The sequence below is a fragment of the Harpia harpyja genome, chromosome 13 (assembly GCF_026419915.1).
Source record: "Harpia harpyja isolate bHarHar1 chromosome 13, bHarHar1 primary haplotype, whole genome shotgun sequence".
Classification (NCBI taxonomy): Eukaryota; Metazoa; Chordata; class Aves; order Accipitriformes; family Accipitridae; genus Harpia; species Harpia harpyja.
In genome coordinates, this window is record NC_068952.1 from 44,472,572 (window position 1) to 44,486,029 (window position 13,458).

At 45.4% G+C, this 13,458-nt stretch overlaps 1 protein-coding gene across 4 annotated transcripts in view; it reads right to left on the reverse strand.

Annotated features, from left to right (window-relative positions):
• The window catches only part of GFPT1 (glutamine--fructose-6-phosphate transaminase 1), a 49,365-nt gene that overhangs the window by 34,587 nt on the left and 1,320 nt on the right, over nucleotides 1-13,458 (reverse strand). For 3 of the 4 annotated variants that reach the window (XM_052806439.1, XM_052806438.1, XM_052806437.1), the window contains exon 2: nucleotides 13,224-13,405. In XM_052806439.1, coding sequence (XP_052662399.1) covers nucleotides 13,224-13,405 — 182 coding nt within the window. Of the gene's footprint in view, nucleotides 1-10,171; nucleotides 10,281-13,223; nucleotides 13,406-13,458 lie in introns of those variants that run through there. The other variant, XM_052806440.1, reaches the window with a different exon arrangement.

The following is a 13,458-nucleotide window of genomic DNA, read 5'->3' on the forward strand; positions in this document are numbered from 1 at the left end:
TAACTCATGCAAACTAACACCCTCAAACTAACGGAGATATTTTTTCTGTAGGTTGCAAAGGAAGATAAATTGTTGCTTCTATTTTTAAGCAGTGATGGGGGGACACAAATTCCTAGGTCTCGGACGCTAACTATGGCTCTATTTCAGAAAGATTTCCTTTGGTGTCATCATGAAGCAGTAGCATGAGAAGACATTTACTGGATGCTAGAAATATCTGTACTTGAAATCTACCATCTCACCCTCTCTAACATTTTAAAGGAGAAAAACATCTCCATGGAAAAAAAGCAAGACAGGTTTCACACAAACAGCCATATATGCGAGTGACTGGTTATTCAAGGTTTGTAATTTGAGAAACTTTATCAAAACGTTTTGAGGAGAACAGAGTTCAGTCGTGCACACACAAAAACAAAGTCCTTTTAAAGGCATCCCAAATCTTTGATTTTTTCCTGATAGTACTGCCATACAGCCTTGCCTCACAGTTCCCGAACTTTTATTCACATGAAAAATTTTACTCCCAAGATGATTTTTGGAACATGTATCTTTATGTTTACCCACAGATTATTTTAAAGAACATTTGGAAAACTGCATTCTTAAGATGTTTGTGTTTTGGAATTAAACTAAATAATTCAAAGCCTTTTGATGTCTGAATCTATTTTATAAGTAGAAATACAGGCTACTCAGAGTTGATGGATGCACTGAATACCACATAGCAAAGTGCTGAAACGTTGACAAGGGACTTCTTGGCCTGAGCAGGGACAACAAGGTCGTACGCAGCCATGTACCATTCTGACGCTCTCCTATTCCTTCTCCCTCTTCCACAGACTTCGGCTACAGGTCTCGGGACAAGTCTGTCATAAGCTTCACCTGCCCACTCCCAAAGCACCAGCACTAGAAGTTACATTTCCCTGCAGTTCTGCTGCAAAAAGAGCATACCACATCTCACTTATTTTCTTCTATATTGCTAGAAAAAATTAGATGCATGTTCTATTGTTCCTCTTTCTTAAACCACCTAGTCAGATGAATCAGGGGGAGGAAAGGAGATTTTTTTTTTTTGTTTCTTTAGCTTCTACCTTCATTTCCCCAAAACCCAATAACCACTTGCAAGACTATCAGGACCAAGTTTATAAAAATTTGCGGTTTCACTTCCATTGCTCCTGACATCCCAAACCAATCACGCACACAGGCCTGCTGCTGCCATCTCCTGATGGCACTTGTTCAACTTGAATGTTGGTTCCAGTAACTACCCAGACAGGGTGAGGTTCCCCTCCAGCACCTCGCAATTCACAGCTAAAATCTCAACAGATAAAACGCTGACAGCAGTTAACAACCTCTGCTGTATTCCAAAAAGCTTCCTCTGAAGGATACTTCCCCCACACTCTCAATCTCCAAACCTTCCTCCCCACCCTTCTGGCAAAAAAAAAAGTTTTCCAATTTGAGATACTTAGTTCACTCTGTTTCTAAAAACTGCATTCTTCAGGCAAACAGCAACCTCCCTGTTTACAAGTGAACTGACTCCAAATAGCTGTCATCCAGGCTGAAGGATGGCACATTTCAGCTACATCCTGGATGCCTAAAATCCTTTACATGACTTCCAGGTCTTACAACAGGAGTACAAAGCAGACTGCTTTATTAGCAGGCAGCTGGAAAAGCCCCTCTCTCCCTATTTACCAGAAACCTCCCAAACAGATGCCCAATGCAGCAGTAGCATTACACATAAAATAACAAGTGTATACCATAAAGCAGAGAAAACAAGCACACGAGACGTCTTTAAAAAGGCAGGCTGGGTTCCAGCAGTTCCTGACATTTCCCTTTACACCAAAGCCACCCACCATGGCATCCAAAGTAAAGCTACTTCAGAAGGCATAATTATAACCAGCACGAGTAATTATGGAAACACGAACATTGCTTACATTCTTCCAAATTAGCTAACTAATTTCAGAGTTGAAACCTCTTTCCATGTTTTATGTTTATGCACCTTGGAAGCACACCCTAAGGGTCTCATTCCCACCCAAACCCTGGAGCCTTAGACCTCTTTTTGATGGCGCCGGGCAGCTCCTCGCTCTGGCGTTAGCTGGGACCATCAAACCACTCTCCAGAAGCACCTACAACCTCTGCGTCCCCCTCGGTGGCATTTCAGCTATCTCGCTATGGCATAACCAGCGCCGCTTAGGCATACAGCTTCCTAGGAAGTTATTCCACTATCACGGCACAACACCAAAGGCCACTCAAGTGGGATACGCAATTTTGAGCAAACAGGGACCGATGACAAGCGTTAAGGTGCTCTGGATTTTGAACGACAGGCTGGCCACAGCGAGACAGTTCCTGGAAGTCCTTTCCAGCAAACAGCAGCAGTGCGAGAGGCACAAGAGCCTCACCGACGGGAGCATAGAGGAGGCCTTCTTCACTGGCAGGGCATCACGCTGGGTGACTGGGGGGCAAAAATGGAACAGGCTGTCGAGCTGGCATGCAAAGGGTGAAACAGAGCCACTGGGGAAGGAACTGCGTGCAAAAGGGACGATAGGTATGGGCACCTGCCAAGAAGGAAGAAGAAAAGAGGACTGTCGGAAAGATGGAGGGGAAGTAGTGTAGAACAGGACAGTAAGCTGATCGCAGGTAGTCTGCTCTGCCACCTTACATCCCATCACGGCTGCCCACCAGCACCTCCAGGCCTCTCCAAGCAACAGCGTGCCAGAGGTGTGTGAAGGTAGTCGTCCCCTCCACCCCGCGCCCAAGGGACAGCAGGCATCACCCATGTAACGCTACCAAGCACCCAGCTACAAAAAACCAAACTTGTTTCCAGGCCACGACATTGCATTTTTAATGAGGGTATTTTCCACTGAAGCAGACTGGGGGGCGCCCAATGCAGTCATCTCAGTGGCCCTGCAGAAAGCACAGAGCATGCGTCCCCTCCTAAACACCAGACATCTGGAACTGATAAAACAGACACAGCCCCAAGGGGCGGGGGGGCACCAAGGAAACACTACTGCGTCTCGCTCAGAGCCCCAGTGAAGATCACTTTGCACAGCACTTTCCACACAGACGCTCGGTGCCCCAGTAAAGCCACTAAAATGAAGTCCTCCATGTGAAAAAAGAGTCTAACTCAATAGATGGACACAATTATTAGGCAGAAACTCAGTTTCCTTTCATAGAATAGTTTTGTAAATGTGAATTGATCATTTTAGTCTCCATCCTGCTTCTGCCACAAGGATCGCAACTTATTCTGAACCAGAAAAATGGCTCAAAACCAGAACGATTTCCCTCTAGGCAGGGCTGACTGGACATCTTTGTTAAATCTGAATCTAAATCAGACAGTGGCTTCAATAGTTATTTTCTCTGCCCATTTTAACAAGTTCAGTCACACCTCAACTGAAAAAAAAAAACAAAAAAAAACCAAACAACCAGCCAAAACTTGATTCCTTGTCACAGATCACAACTGCTAGCAGTGTACAACAAAATGCCATGTACTGAATATGGGCACAAGGTAGAAACTGACTTCCTCCAGGAAGGGATGGCTCAACTGGAATGAGACTGAAAAACAGTAGTGTTTATTTCTACTTGTACTGTAAACAAACAGAAAACATCTATCTAGAAAGGAGCCAACTTGGCATTTGTCTCAGGCATTGAAAAAAAATCTATTAATTACAGCACAATTATATTAAGATTATTCACGAGGACTGTGAAAAAAATCTGAATCTAAGACTAAGAATGCCACAAAAAAACCCCCCAAAACCAAGGAATTCAGCGCTTCTTATCAGAAAACACAGAGACTATGAAAACCAAGCCAACTAAAAGAAATGCAAATACAGTACTGACGCTGCAAAATATGCGGACACACTCTTCAAAAAAGATGACCATGTAAAGATTGGGAGATTCAGTTTTGATTCAGTTCAGCTTTTAGATCTTGACAGGAAAAGAGCTGGAGTGATAATGGAGACGTCACTATGAAAATAAAATGCTAAGAACTCACCTGTGACTGACACATTTTACAAATGAGAAGGCAAGTAAGACAAGCAGGTTTAAAACTCATCTTAGAGAAAACAGGAAAAAAAAGGAAATAAAAATAAATAGAATAGTATGTAAAAAATGATGCACAATTAAAGTAAAAAATGGGACAATAAGGCTGCCAAAAATGAACACGAGTCTTCCTAAACGCATGACTTAACTAATCTGCAAGCTAAAATCAAATATTTGAAGGCTTATCACCCATTTATGACACTAGATCGTGATGAATTACATGTAAACAACAGTTTCATTTACTGGAAATATTTTCAAATGCATTTCATCTTCCCCTTTTCAAACATCCCGTAACAACGTGATTCTTCATAGCTGGAGAAAGTTTCAATCCACATTTAGAAATCAGCATTTTTACTGGCTCTACCCTAACTATTGGGTTATTCAGGAATATATGAGCAATCATACCTTGTAATCACTTCCATTTTTAAGTACAATTCCACTGCCCTCGACATAAACACTGATGAGAAAAAAAAGACCCAAAGCATTAAATGCTTGTTATGCTTCACTGATCTAAGTGTATTTTTGAAAAAGGTTTATTTCTTCCAGCAGCCACCAATAGGGCTCTACAGATGAAAATTCTGCTCTGGAGTTAGACCTCAAGCCTTTGGTCCCATCTGTGTAAAAGTACAGCAAGGAAGGCGGCTGTGCTGAGTCAAAGGGCATTCAGGTGATACTTCACGTCCCAGCATGACGCAAAGCCCTGGCCGTTCAAGAAAAGAACCTCTTTTTACTCAAAAGCTGAACAAAGGATCACTTCATCCAGCTACAAAATGTAGCCTTCTCTTGAGGTGGAACGTGGCACACAACAACTCTTAACCTTGCAGTTTATACTATAAAAGACCTTTCTACCACACACCAGAGACATTTTTTTCTCCAAATCACAATGCCTTGTTAAAGCCTTGCTCTCTCCCTCCCTGTGCTAATATTCAAATCAATCTAGACAATTCAAAAGATGAAAAGATATCAACTGCACAGATCTTTACAGCTGCTTGAAGGCTTCCGTGAGGAGCGGTCTGTCACAAAAGCGCCAATTTTTCTGTCAAAGTGACAATTCATTTAAATCACAACAGTCAATGGAAACATGTTGGTTTTGATAAAATTCCAACGCAAATCGAGCAAATTTCCATCAGGGTCCCATCTGGTGCACCACCAGCTTATCCCCCTTGCCAGCCTAGATGCCAGGTGCTGAAACTGTAGAAATCTTGGAAGTCCAAGCAGAACGTTCCTGAAAGCAAGCCACCGTGAATTTCAGGTCCCTAGCAGACTTGAAAAGAGGAGTTTCAGTTTCAGCTCATCTTACGCATTTAGACACTATTTAACACAAGTGTTTTTCAGTAATAACGCCGCATCTGCCCTCTCTAACTCGCGCTCTGGAACAAGCCAGAAAGAGGAAGTATTACAGAAAACCAGTGAATGACATTTAATTACGCTATCTTGACAAGCCTGGAGTTGGCATTGTTCAAGGTGAAATACACACTATGCAACAAAAAAACCACCACCACCACCCTGTGAACTTCATCCTAGTCCAGCATTGTTTATAATTGTGAATTCCCAGCTAAAATAAGACAGCGGCAAGCATACTACAGGAATTTAGATCTGACAGGCTCAGAAAACACAATACCCCTGGTCTGGAATACACTAATATACTTCAGGACTTGACACTAATATACTTCAGGATTAGAACAGCAGTCACGCTTTACAACGTAATGAAACATTTCAACTAGTAACTTGACACAGGACTTTGTACACACAGACTGAAAAGACTTGTTCAAAGCATGTCAGCTTATCATACAATTCTTGAATCACACTAAGACCCGCTGTAGTAAGAAGTCTTGTATGCATTTCTCCTAAGTGAAGTATTTTGAACAATATAATTTAGAACATAAAACAATTCCTTTCTTGCAAGTTTGTCTTAAAAACCTTACCTGGTGAACCACCAGCAGAACAGGTATTCAGCTGCTTGTGAAACTCGAACTCTCTTCGAACCAATTTTTAATGTTCAAGCACAAAACCTAGGCCTTCTTAATGACAGCTACACAAAGAATTCCCTATAACAGGTGACAGATTTTTAACAGAATAGCATGTTTACCAAACAGACGTTCTTTATTTCTATTGTTGACACTCACTGAAATACTTTTTCCGAGACCTTCATTTTCCCATGACCTTTTGGGGGCTCATGTTCCTTTATTTCATGGTAAGTTCACAGGCAAATGAAATGAATCACTGCTTGCAGGTAAGAATAAATGATCTCCTCTAGTGTCTTGAATACGTGAAGTTACTCAGGAATAGCTTCTCCTAACCCTTTTCCCACAAAGGCCTTCAGGCTAGGTTTACTGTCGGAATTACAAATTCCTTTATACCATACCGTATACTGTTTAAAACCATTTCAACAGACGACGTTATCAGTACATCCACTTGGCAATTCCAAAGAATCCTTTATCCTGGCGATGATTATTAGGCCTCAAGTCTTCAACAAATTAGGTGCAGGCTACTAAATATCACAGACTTAATATACATTACAGACTGGGAAAACCGATGTAAGTATTTTTCTTCAAACTGCAGCAGGGGAGACACCAGGCAGTAACAGGAATTTCTAACACAGACATTAATCGTAGCACAGAACAAAGTCCCGAAACCGATACTCAAAACCTGCTGGAGCGGGCTCCTATTATTTGCTGTGGGCTCCTATTACTTGCTGCCTGGCAGTTCGGTGAGGTAGAATGCTGTGCCAACCCCTGCGTACCAAAACGATGCTAATTCTGCACAGTTTGAATGAGCGCAAGGTCAGAGAAAAGCAGGCTATCGTCATTACGCCTGCTAGCTGTATATGGGAGAGTTCACGTTCAATTTATTGAGTCTGCGCTGGGAAAAAAAGCGAAGCAGAAAAACATCCACTCCGTGGAGGACCACATTTGTCCACTGGATGCTTCTTTTACCACCCACACACGCACTGCTCCAGCTAAAAAGGGCAGGATTTCTCCTGTCTAGAGTAAACAACCAGCACATCAATTCTAAGGACTCATTCTGGCCAAGAGCTGCTACTCTATGCTTCACAGGAAGGCATACACCTAGGTGTACAAACGGTACTTGGGCAGGCGGGAGGGCAGTCCCCACTGACGTACCTGCAAACCCTAAAACCTGAAACTCAAGTCTTTCTTAAGCCCGTTTTTGTCTTCAGTAATCGCTAGTAACACAAGACCTAAGTTCTACAGTCCCTTTTTGTCCTTAAAAACAGTCATGGCATACAACAGGTTTACTTATTTACAGAACAGTCTATGGAGCCTGACTACCTTGAAAAACCTGTTTTCCAAATTATTTCATAGATGCCATTGAACTGGTTTGGCGCATTCAGACCAAAGCACACCAAATTTATACCTGGCTAGGTCTTCAAACTGCAAGTTTGTAATACCCACCAAGAACAAAACCTACTTTTCACTAACGCTATTAAAAACGAAAACCCAGCACATCTACACAGCAGGCCTGTCGTTTGTGCCAGGCATCAAGGAACTGAACTTTGAGGCTACTTTCCTTTACCTGTCAAGCGGTACAAGCACATCAGTTCACATGACTTCATAAGGGCATGCACACGTAAACCTGAACATCGGATTATCAGTATGTTGAAAACATTGTGTTGGTAATTCCAGCCTTGAAGCTGTCATAGGGAGAACTCAGATAACAGCAGCAGCATTGCCAACTTTTTAAAAAAAAATTTGTCTTGATAACTACCTTTCCATCTGAGATGAACTGGATAAAAATCTGAACACGGACCAGGTACCCACCAGGCAGCGTGGCAAGACAAAGCAATGTATATCCTGAGTTACAATTCTATTACAGAAATCTTGTCTGAGGGTTCGTACAAGCAACCGGGCTTGCACAGCTGTCACTACACTGCGGGACACAGCTACTCAGACCTTGCGGAGGCCACAGCAGGAGAAATCAGAGCCCTCTACTCCAAGACGTAGACTCCTGTGACTTGAGTTAGAAGAGACAATTAAGTCTTGTTAATGTAAGCGCTCAGGCTACCTACAAGCCAGCTCTGCCTATTTATGATGCTTGCAGGACCATCTGAGAGGGCAACGCCTCAATTTCTTCACCTTGTTCCTTTGCTAGAGTCTCCTGCTACTGTATGGAAAAAAGCCCAAACTGCCACTACAATTAACGTTTCCTAACGTGAGCGGAGACCACCAGCAATTTTGTCTTGCGCTCACCAGCCGGACCACAAACGGCAGCAGCAGAGACTGTATTCCTTAGTTTCTGCGCTTAACCACAAGTCACAAGAGTTCATGCGGTAGCACCCTCAGACTCCAAACAGTTCTCCTCCTGTTCCCTACAAAAATCTTAACTGTCTTCAGCCGCGCACTTCCTGCATTCAGAAGTTCCACAATTTCCAAGGCTTATTTTTCTGTATTAACGTGCTCAGTTAATGCTCTCCTCTTCTCGTTTTTCACTATAGGATATATCTCTGGCTCCGAGAGCAAGACTCAACAACAGAGCCAATAATCCTTAATGCTTTTCTTACTGCTCCATAAAATGTTTCAATATCCAAGAAGAACTTTGCTTATATTGAAGAGGGGAGAAACACATTAAATCTTGAACGCAACTAAGTAACTACCCACAGCATTTTCAGGGCTTATTGCCCTTAAAAAGACAAAGAGCAGAATGTTAATATTGCATATTTCAAAGGCTGGACGTCAAATAAGGCAAGCACAAGGCACCAAAACCATCCCTATTCTTGCAGCAAGCTATTTATAATTATCCTTTCTATTCTTAGCTTGGCTCCACTTTGTACTTTTAACGCAAATTAACATAGCGTTAAACATAAGCTGAAGTATGAATTCCTGATTGCCTCTTCATAGCGATCCACAGACTTGACGGTTTGAAGGCGATACCGGTTCAGTCTCACAAAAACAATGAAAGAAATGGCAACTTGCATGTTAAGTATAAAACCCATAGTCTTACTTAGAGCATCATTTTAATTTTGCATATAAAAATACAGAAAAAAAACCCCAAAGAAGGAAATGTGGAAAGACAAATAAGAGCCCGCAGGTCACTGCTGCTTAAACTTTCATGGAAAAACACAAAGCTGATGTGATAGGAAAAAAGAGGAAGAGAAAGGATAAATTATATTCCTGTGTCCAAAAGATGAGGTAGAGCAATTGCACTAATATGGCAAACGGGAGTGGAAAGTACCGAAGTGATTTTGGAGACCAAGCCTCACTAGCTCATGCTCCAGTTCGCTGAAGGCATGTGTTCAACACAGGGAAGCTCCGCCGGGCCGTTAACAGACTGGGATGAGCTGGTGCACAACCCTGCAGCGGACACTCCTAAGACACGGTTAAACCCATTTACCTGTCTGCCTCACAACCTATGCCGAAGTAAACTTGAAGCAATGTATGAGTATCCACATCAGAAGTTGTAACGCCTAAAAAAATAACAATAAACACCACTTTTCACCTAAAAGTGGGAGTGGTTATTCTGATACGACCAGAGCTGCGTTTAGAAACGCTACCGGTGAAACCCGTCTCCCTTTCCAATAACGTAGATGTTACTGACGTTCACTGGGGCTTTGGCTCCTAAGTCGCTTCCTTGCTTTTTGAGAACTACAACCTATAACCCCACCCGACGCGGCACGGGAGCGTCAAACCCCACCAACATCCCCGAGTGCCCTGAAGGCTTCTGCACCGAGAAAAACTGCATATTTTTAGTACTGTCGGGTCTCAGGCTGACCGAGGGCGCTGGCCTTCCGTACTCTCCGGCCACATTTGCAATTTCGGGAGAATTTGCCCTTTCAAGTTATTAATACGTTGGAAGACGCCTCCCCCAGAGAAGCGTACGCGGAGGGCGGACGAGGCGATGACATTTTCAGATAACGGAGACGGGGAGGGGGGCCTTCTCCCTATAACCGAGGCAACGCAGAAGCGGCCCAGCTTCCTTTTTTTTTTTTTTTTTTTCCTCCGCACAAATTACCGGGGGGGCGGGGGGGTGCGTGCCCCCGGGGGTCGGGCTCTTCCACCGCCGCACGCTTTCGGCCCGGCACCGGCCGGCCTAGCGCTGCTCCTCCGGCGGCGGGGGAAGCGGGGCAAGGACCCCCCCCCCCCCGCCCCAGCTCCCGCAGCATGCGCTACCCGACCCCCCCCCGGCCCTGCCCTCCCCTTACCGCACATGGTGCGCTCCCCTCCGCGGCCGCGCTGCCTCTGCGCGCCGGGGCCGCGCCGCCCGCCCCCCGCGGCGGGGAGGGAAGCGCAGGGCGCATGCTCGCCGCCCGCCCCGCCATTGGGGCCCCGCCGAACGCCCCGCCCGGGCCGGCCCCCCCCGGGACGTGGCAGCCGGATCCGCGTCCGCCGGCGGGGCGGTGCCCACGGCCCCGCACCGGGACCGGGACCGGGGGGGGGGACACGCACACACGGACAAAAGGCTTGCCGCCGCCCCCCCCCCCCCCCCGGCTCTCCTCCGCTCCTTGTACCGTGCGGGAGGGCCGGAGCACCGGGCGCTCGGGGAGGACCGAGTCCGGAATGCTGAACATCCCCCCCCCCCGGGGGCTTTTCCGAGCTCCGGCGGTGAAGAGGCGGCAGCGCCAGGCTCCGCTCCCCCCGCCGCGACACGGGGGGCATCCTCCCCCCCACGTCCACGTGGCCCGTCTTCTCCCTTCCCACGGTCACCGCCCCATGATGGCACCTGGGCAGAAGCGAAGGGAACCGAACCATTAAGAGGAATCTGCAAAGCAAACCGGGACCGGCGCGACTATCCGTTCGTACAGCCGGGTGGCCCCGTCACACCGTCAACACGTAGCTACCGCCATCAAATACTGTTTGGATAACTTATTAAAAGCCTGAGGCTACAAAAAGATAGCACAATCCCTTCTCAAGAACAACACTGTTCGCTGATCTCGACACTGAAAAGTCAATAAAGAAAGATTTCCTTGAAAAGCCTACAAAACAACCAACAACGTTAGCATACGTTAAAAAAAACAGGACCGGGGTGGATTTTGCATTTGGTTCTAGAAGAACCTGGCTGAACAAACACCAGCAGGAAGGTCACCGATCAAAGAAACACGGAAAGTTCGCAGCCAGTGCACCCGGCCGCGCCGCTGCTTTTGCTCAGCGGCGAGGCCGTCACAGGACCGACCCGGGGCGGTTCGTCCCAGTTCCTACCACTGGCTGGTGCGGAGCGGCCACCTGGAACCAAGCCACTCGGTGCTTCATTTCCACTTTGTCAGTTGTGAAAGCGGAAGAGGGCTGACCTCAAACTCTGCTTTCCCACCACCACCTTTAATTAGGAAGCTGAACGCCTCGTGGCAGTGGAAGTTGATTTCCCAGAGGAGAAGGGGACTACAAACCCACCGTCATAGCGCAAACCAAAAGGCGACCCACAGAAATACTGCTCTGGCCACTGTTCGAACCCATCTCCTAGGCACACCCAATTCATCTGCTAGTTTATTTCTGTATCGTGGGTTTCTTTGCTGCCCTGCAGGAGCTCCCGGTTCATGACTTCTTACTGCTCGTGGAATTTCTTAAGGTATTCGCTACCAAACCTAAAATAATCGATCGCCTTGTCTGAAGACAAATGAAAAGATATGACCCTACTTATAACGAGGGATGCCCCAGACCTGAAGGAGCATGGACAGGCCTTACAAACACTCCCAAAATACATAGTTCACGTCAGCAGCACACCAAATACCAAACTTTATAACTTAAACCTATACCATACTAGATGTTATAAAAATGCATCCCTCAGACTGAGGCTAACTCATCCACCTGTATGTACTAATCGGGTGCAAACTGCTCAGAATTTTACACATACAGAAATATAGCTCCATGTGTTTGGCTACTTAACCCCCCCCAAGCCAGTGTTTATCCCCTACATAACCTGCTACTTTATTCTGAGGCTTGCTGTACATATGGCACATGGGTTTACTACCATGTATAGTTAGTGCGGACATGGATGTGCAACTTACTACCAAACGGAGAAACGTGAAAGCAGTTGCCCAAACTGAGCCTTTTATAAAATTAACAGAAAGGGGTCACGGTTGGGAAAACAATACCCGCTTCCTTCTCCTCTAACCAAAACACACTTCACTTGAAATAGAAGTTTTGGCTGAAGTCCCACCTTTCAGATAGACTGCAAACTATCACCCCCTGGAAAAGAGCATGTTTTGTGTTCCCTGATATAATGCATTTTGAATATTAACATCAGGTAACGGGAGCTATTTCCTCCTGCTACTACGTTCAAAGTACCTGCTCCAAAAATGCTGTCAGCGAACGCTGTGGCTGTCGATTGCTTCGCACCATACGCTACAGTGCTATCGGAAGACTGCCTTATAGACAAACAGGCTAATTTCTCCTAGAAGCATGGAATGAGTCACATCCTGACAAAAAGCACATGTCCACCTGTGAACAGTTTCAAGATGAGAAGAGTTTAGATAGCTGTAATCAACTTTTCCGGTAAAAGAGTGCTAGAACAGTGCTTAGGAAACATGAATGGATTGTGTGTTTTCTCTATCCAACACGGGTGAAAACAAAAATGGCTGAATGGCAGACTGTAACTTTGCACTTATCTATGGCACAGCAAAAATAACAAAGTACTTTTCTTCTTTAAAAAATACCAGAATAATTTCAAGCAGTCATTACTATTTTAAAAGGAATGACTAACTGCAATTTATAGAAAAACCTCGGTGAAAAAAACCTTGCTGACCTGAGCATTACGGTTCAGTCCAACTTCCCACCCCCTAACTGAAGAGCCCTCTTTAAAAAAAGAACTGCAAGAACATCACATTACATACCACACTGCCACAGAGGACGCTGGCCACCTCATCAACTCCCAAGCTAAATGTTGAACAGTCATTACTATATTCCCCTGTTTGCCTCAGTGTCCGTGAATGGGAAAGGTTTTCTGGGTGAGTGGAGGAGACGGGACACCTCTCACTGACAGGGATTCTTTCCATGAACTAAGCTGTTCCAGACAGACCTTGGAAGGTTCACGCAGAAACTCCTAATGATTTGGGCTGACGATTTTACCACATTGGGCTATCATAGTATTAGAGTTTACGGTTATTGTCAATGCTGCAAAAACAGCTGGGTTTTGTTTTGTTCCCCAAGTGAGAACTGGCACTGAACCCCCTCCCTCTGCTTTTGTTTATCCAGAGCTGGAGCGCCCCCCCCCCCCCACTGCCTTATGCTGTAGAAAGGCAACCACCGCCCTAAAGAGCTTACTTTGTAGTGGGACAGAACAGATAAAAAAGGATGGGATGCGAGCGTTACACGCTTCTCTCTCCATGACAGAGCTTGAGGAACTTGAAGACACACAGGATACACGCTGGACATGGAATCTCTTCAGTCTCGAGATCACAAGATGCTTAGTCTTCAGCCTCAGTACACGCAGGCTTAATTTGGTCCTATTTGTACAAATCAAAACCCCATTAAAAACAAGACTGGAAATACAAAGACA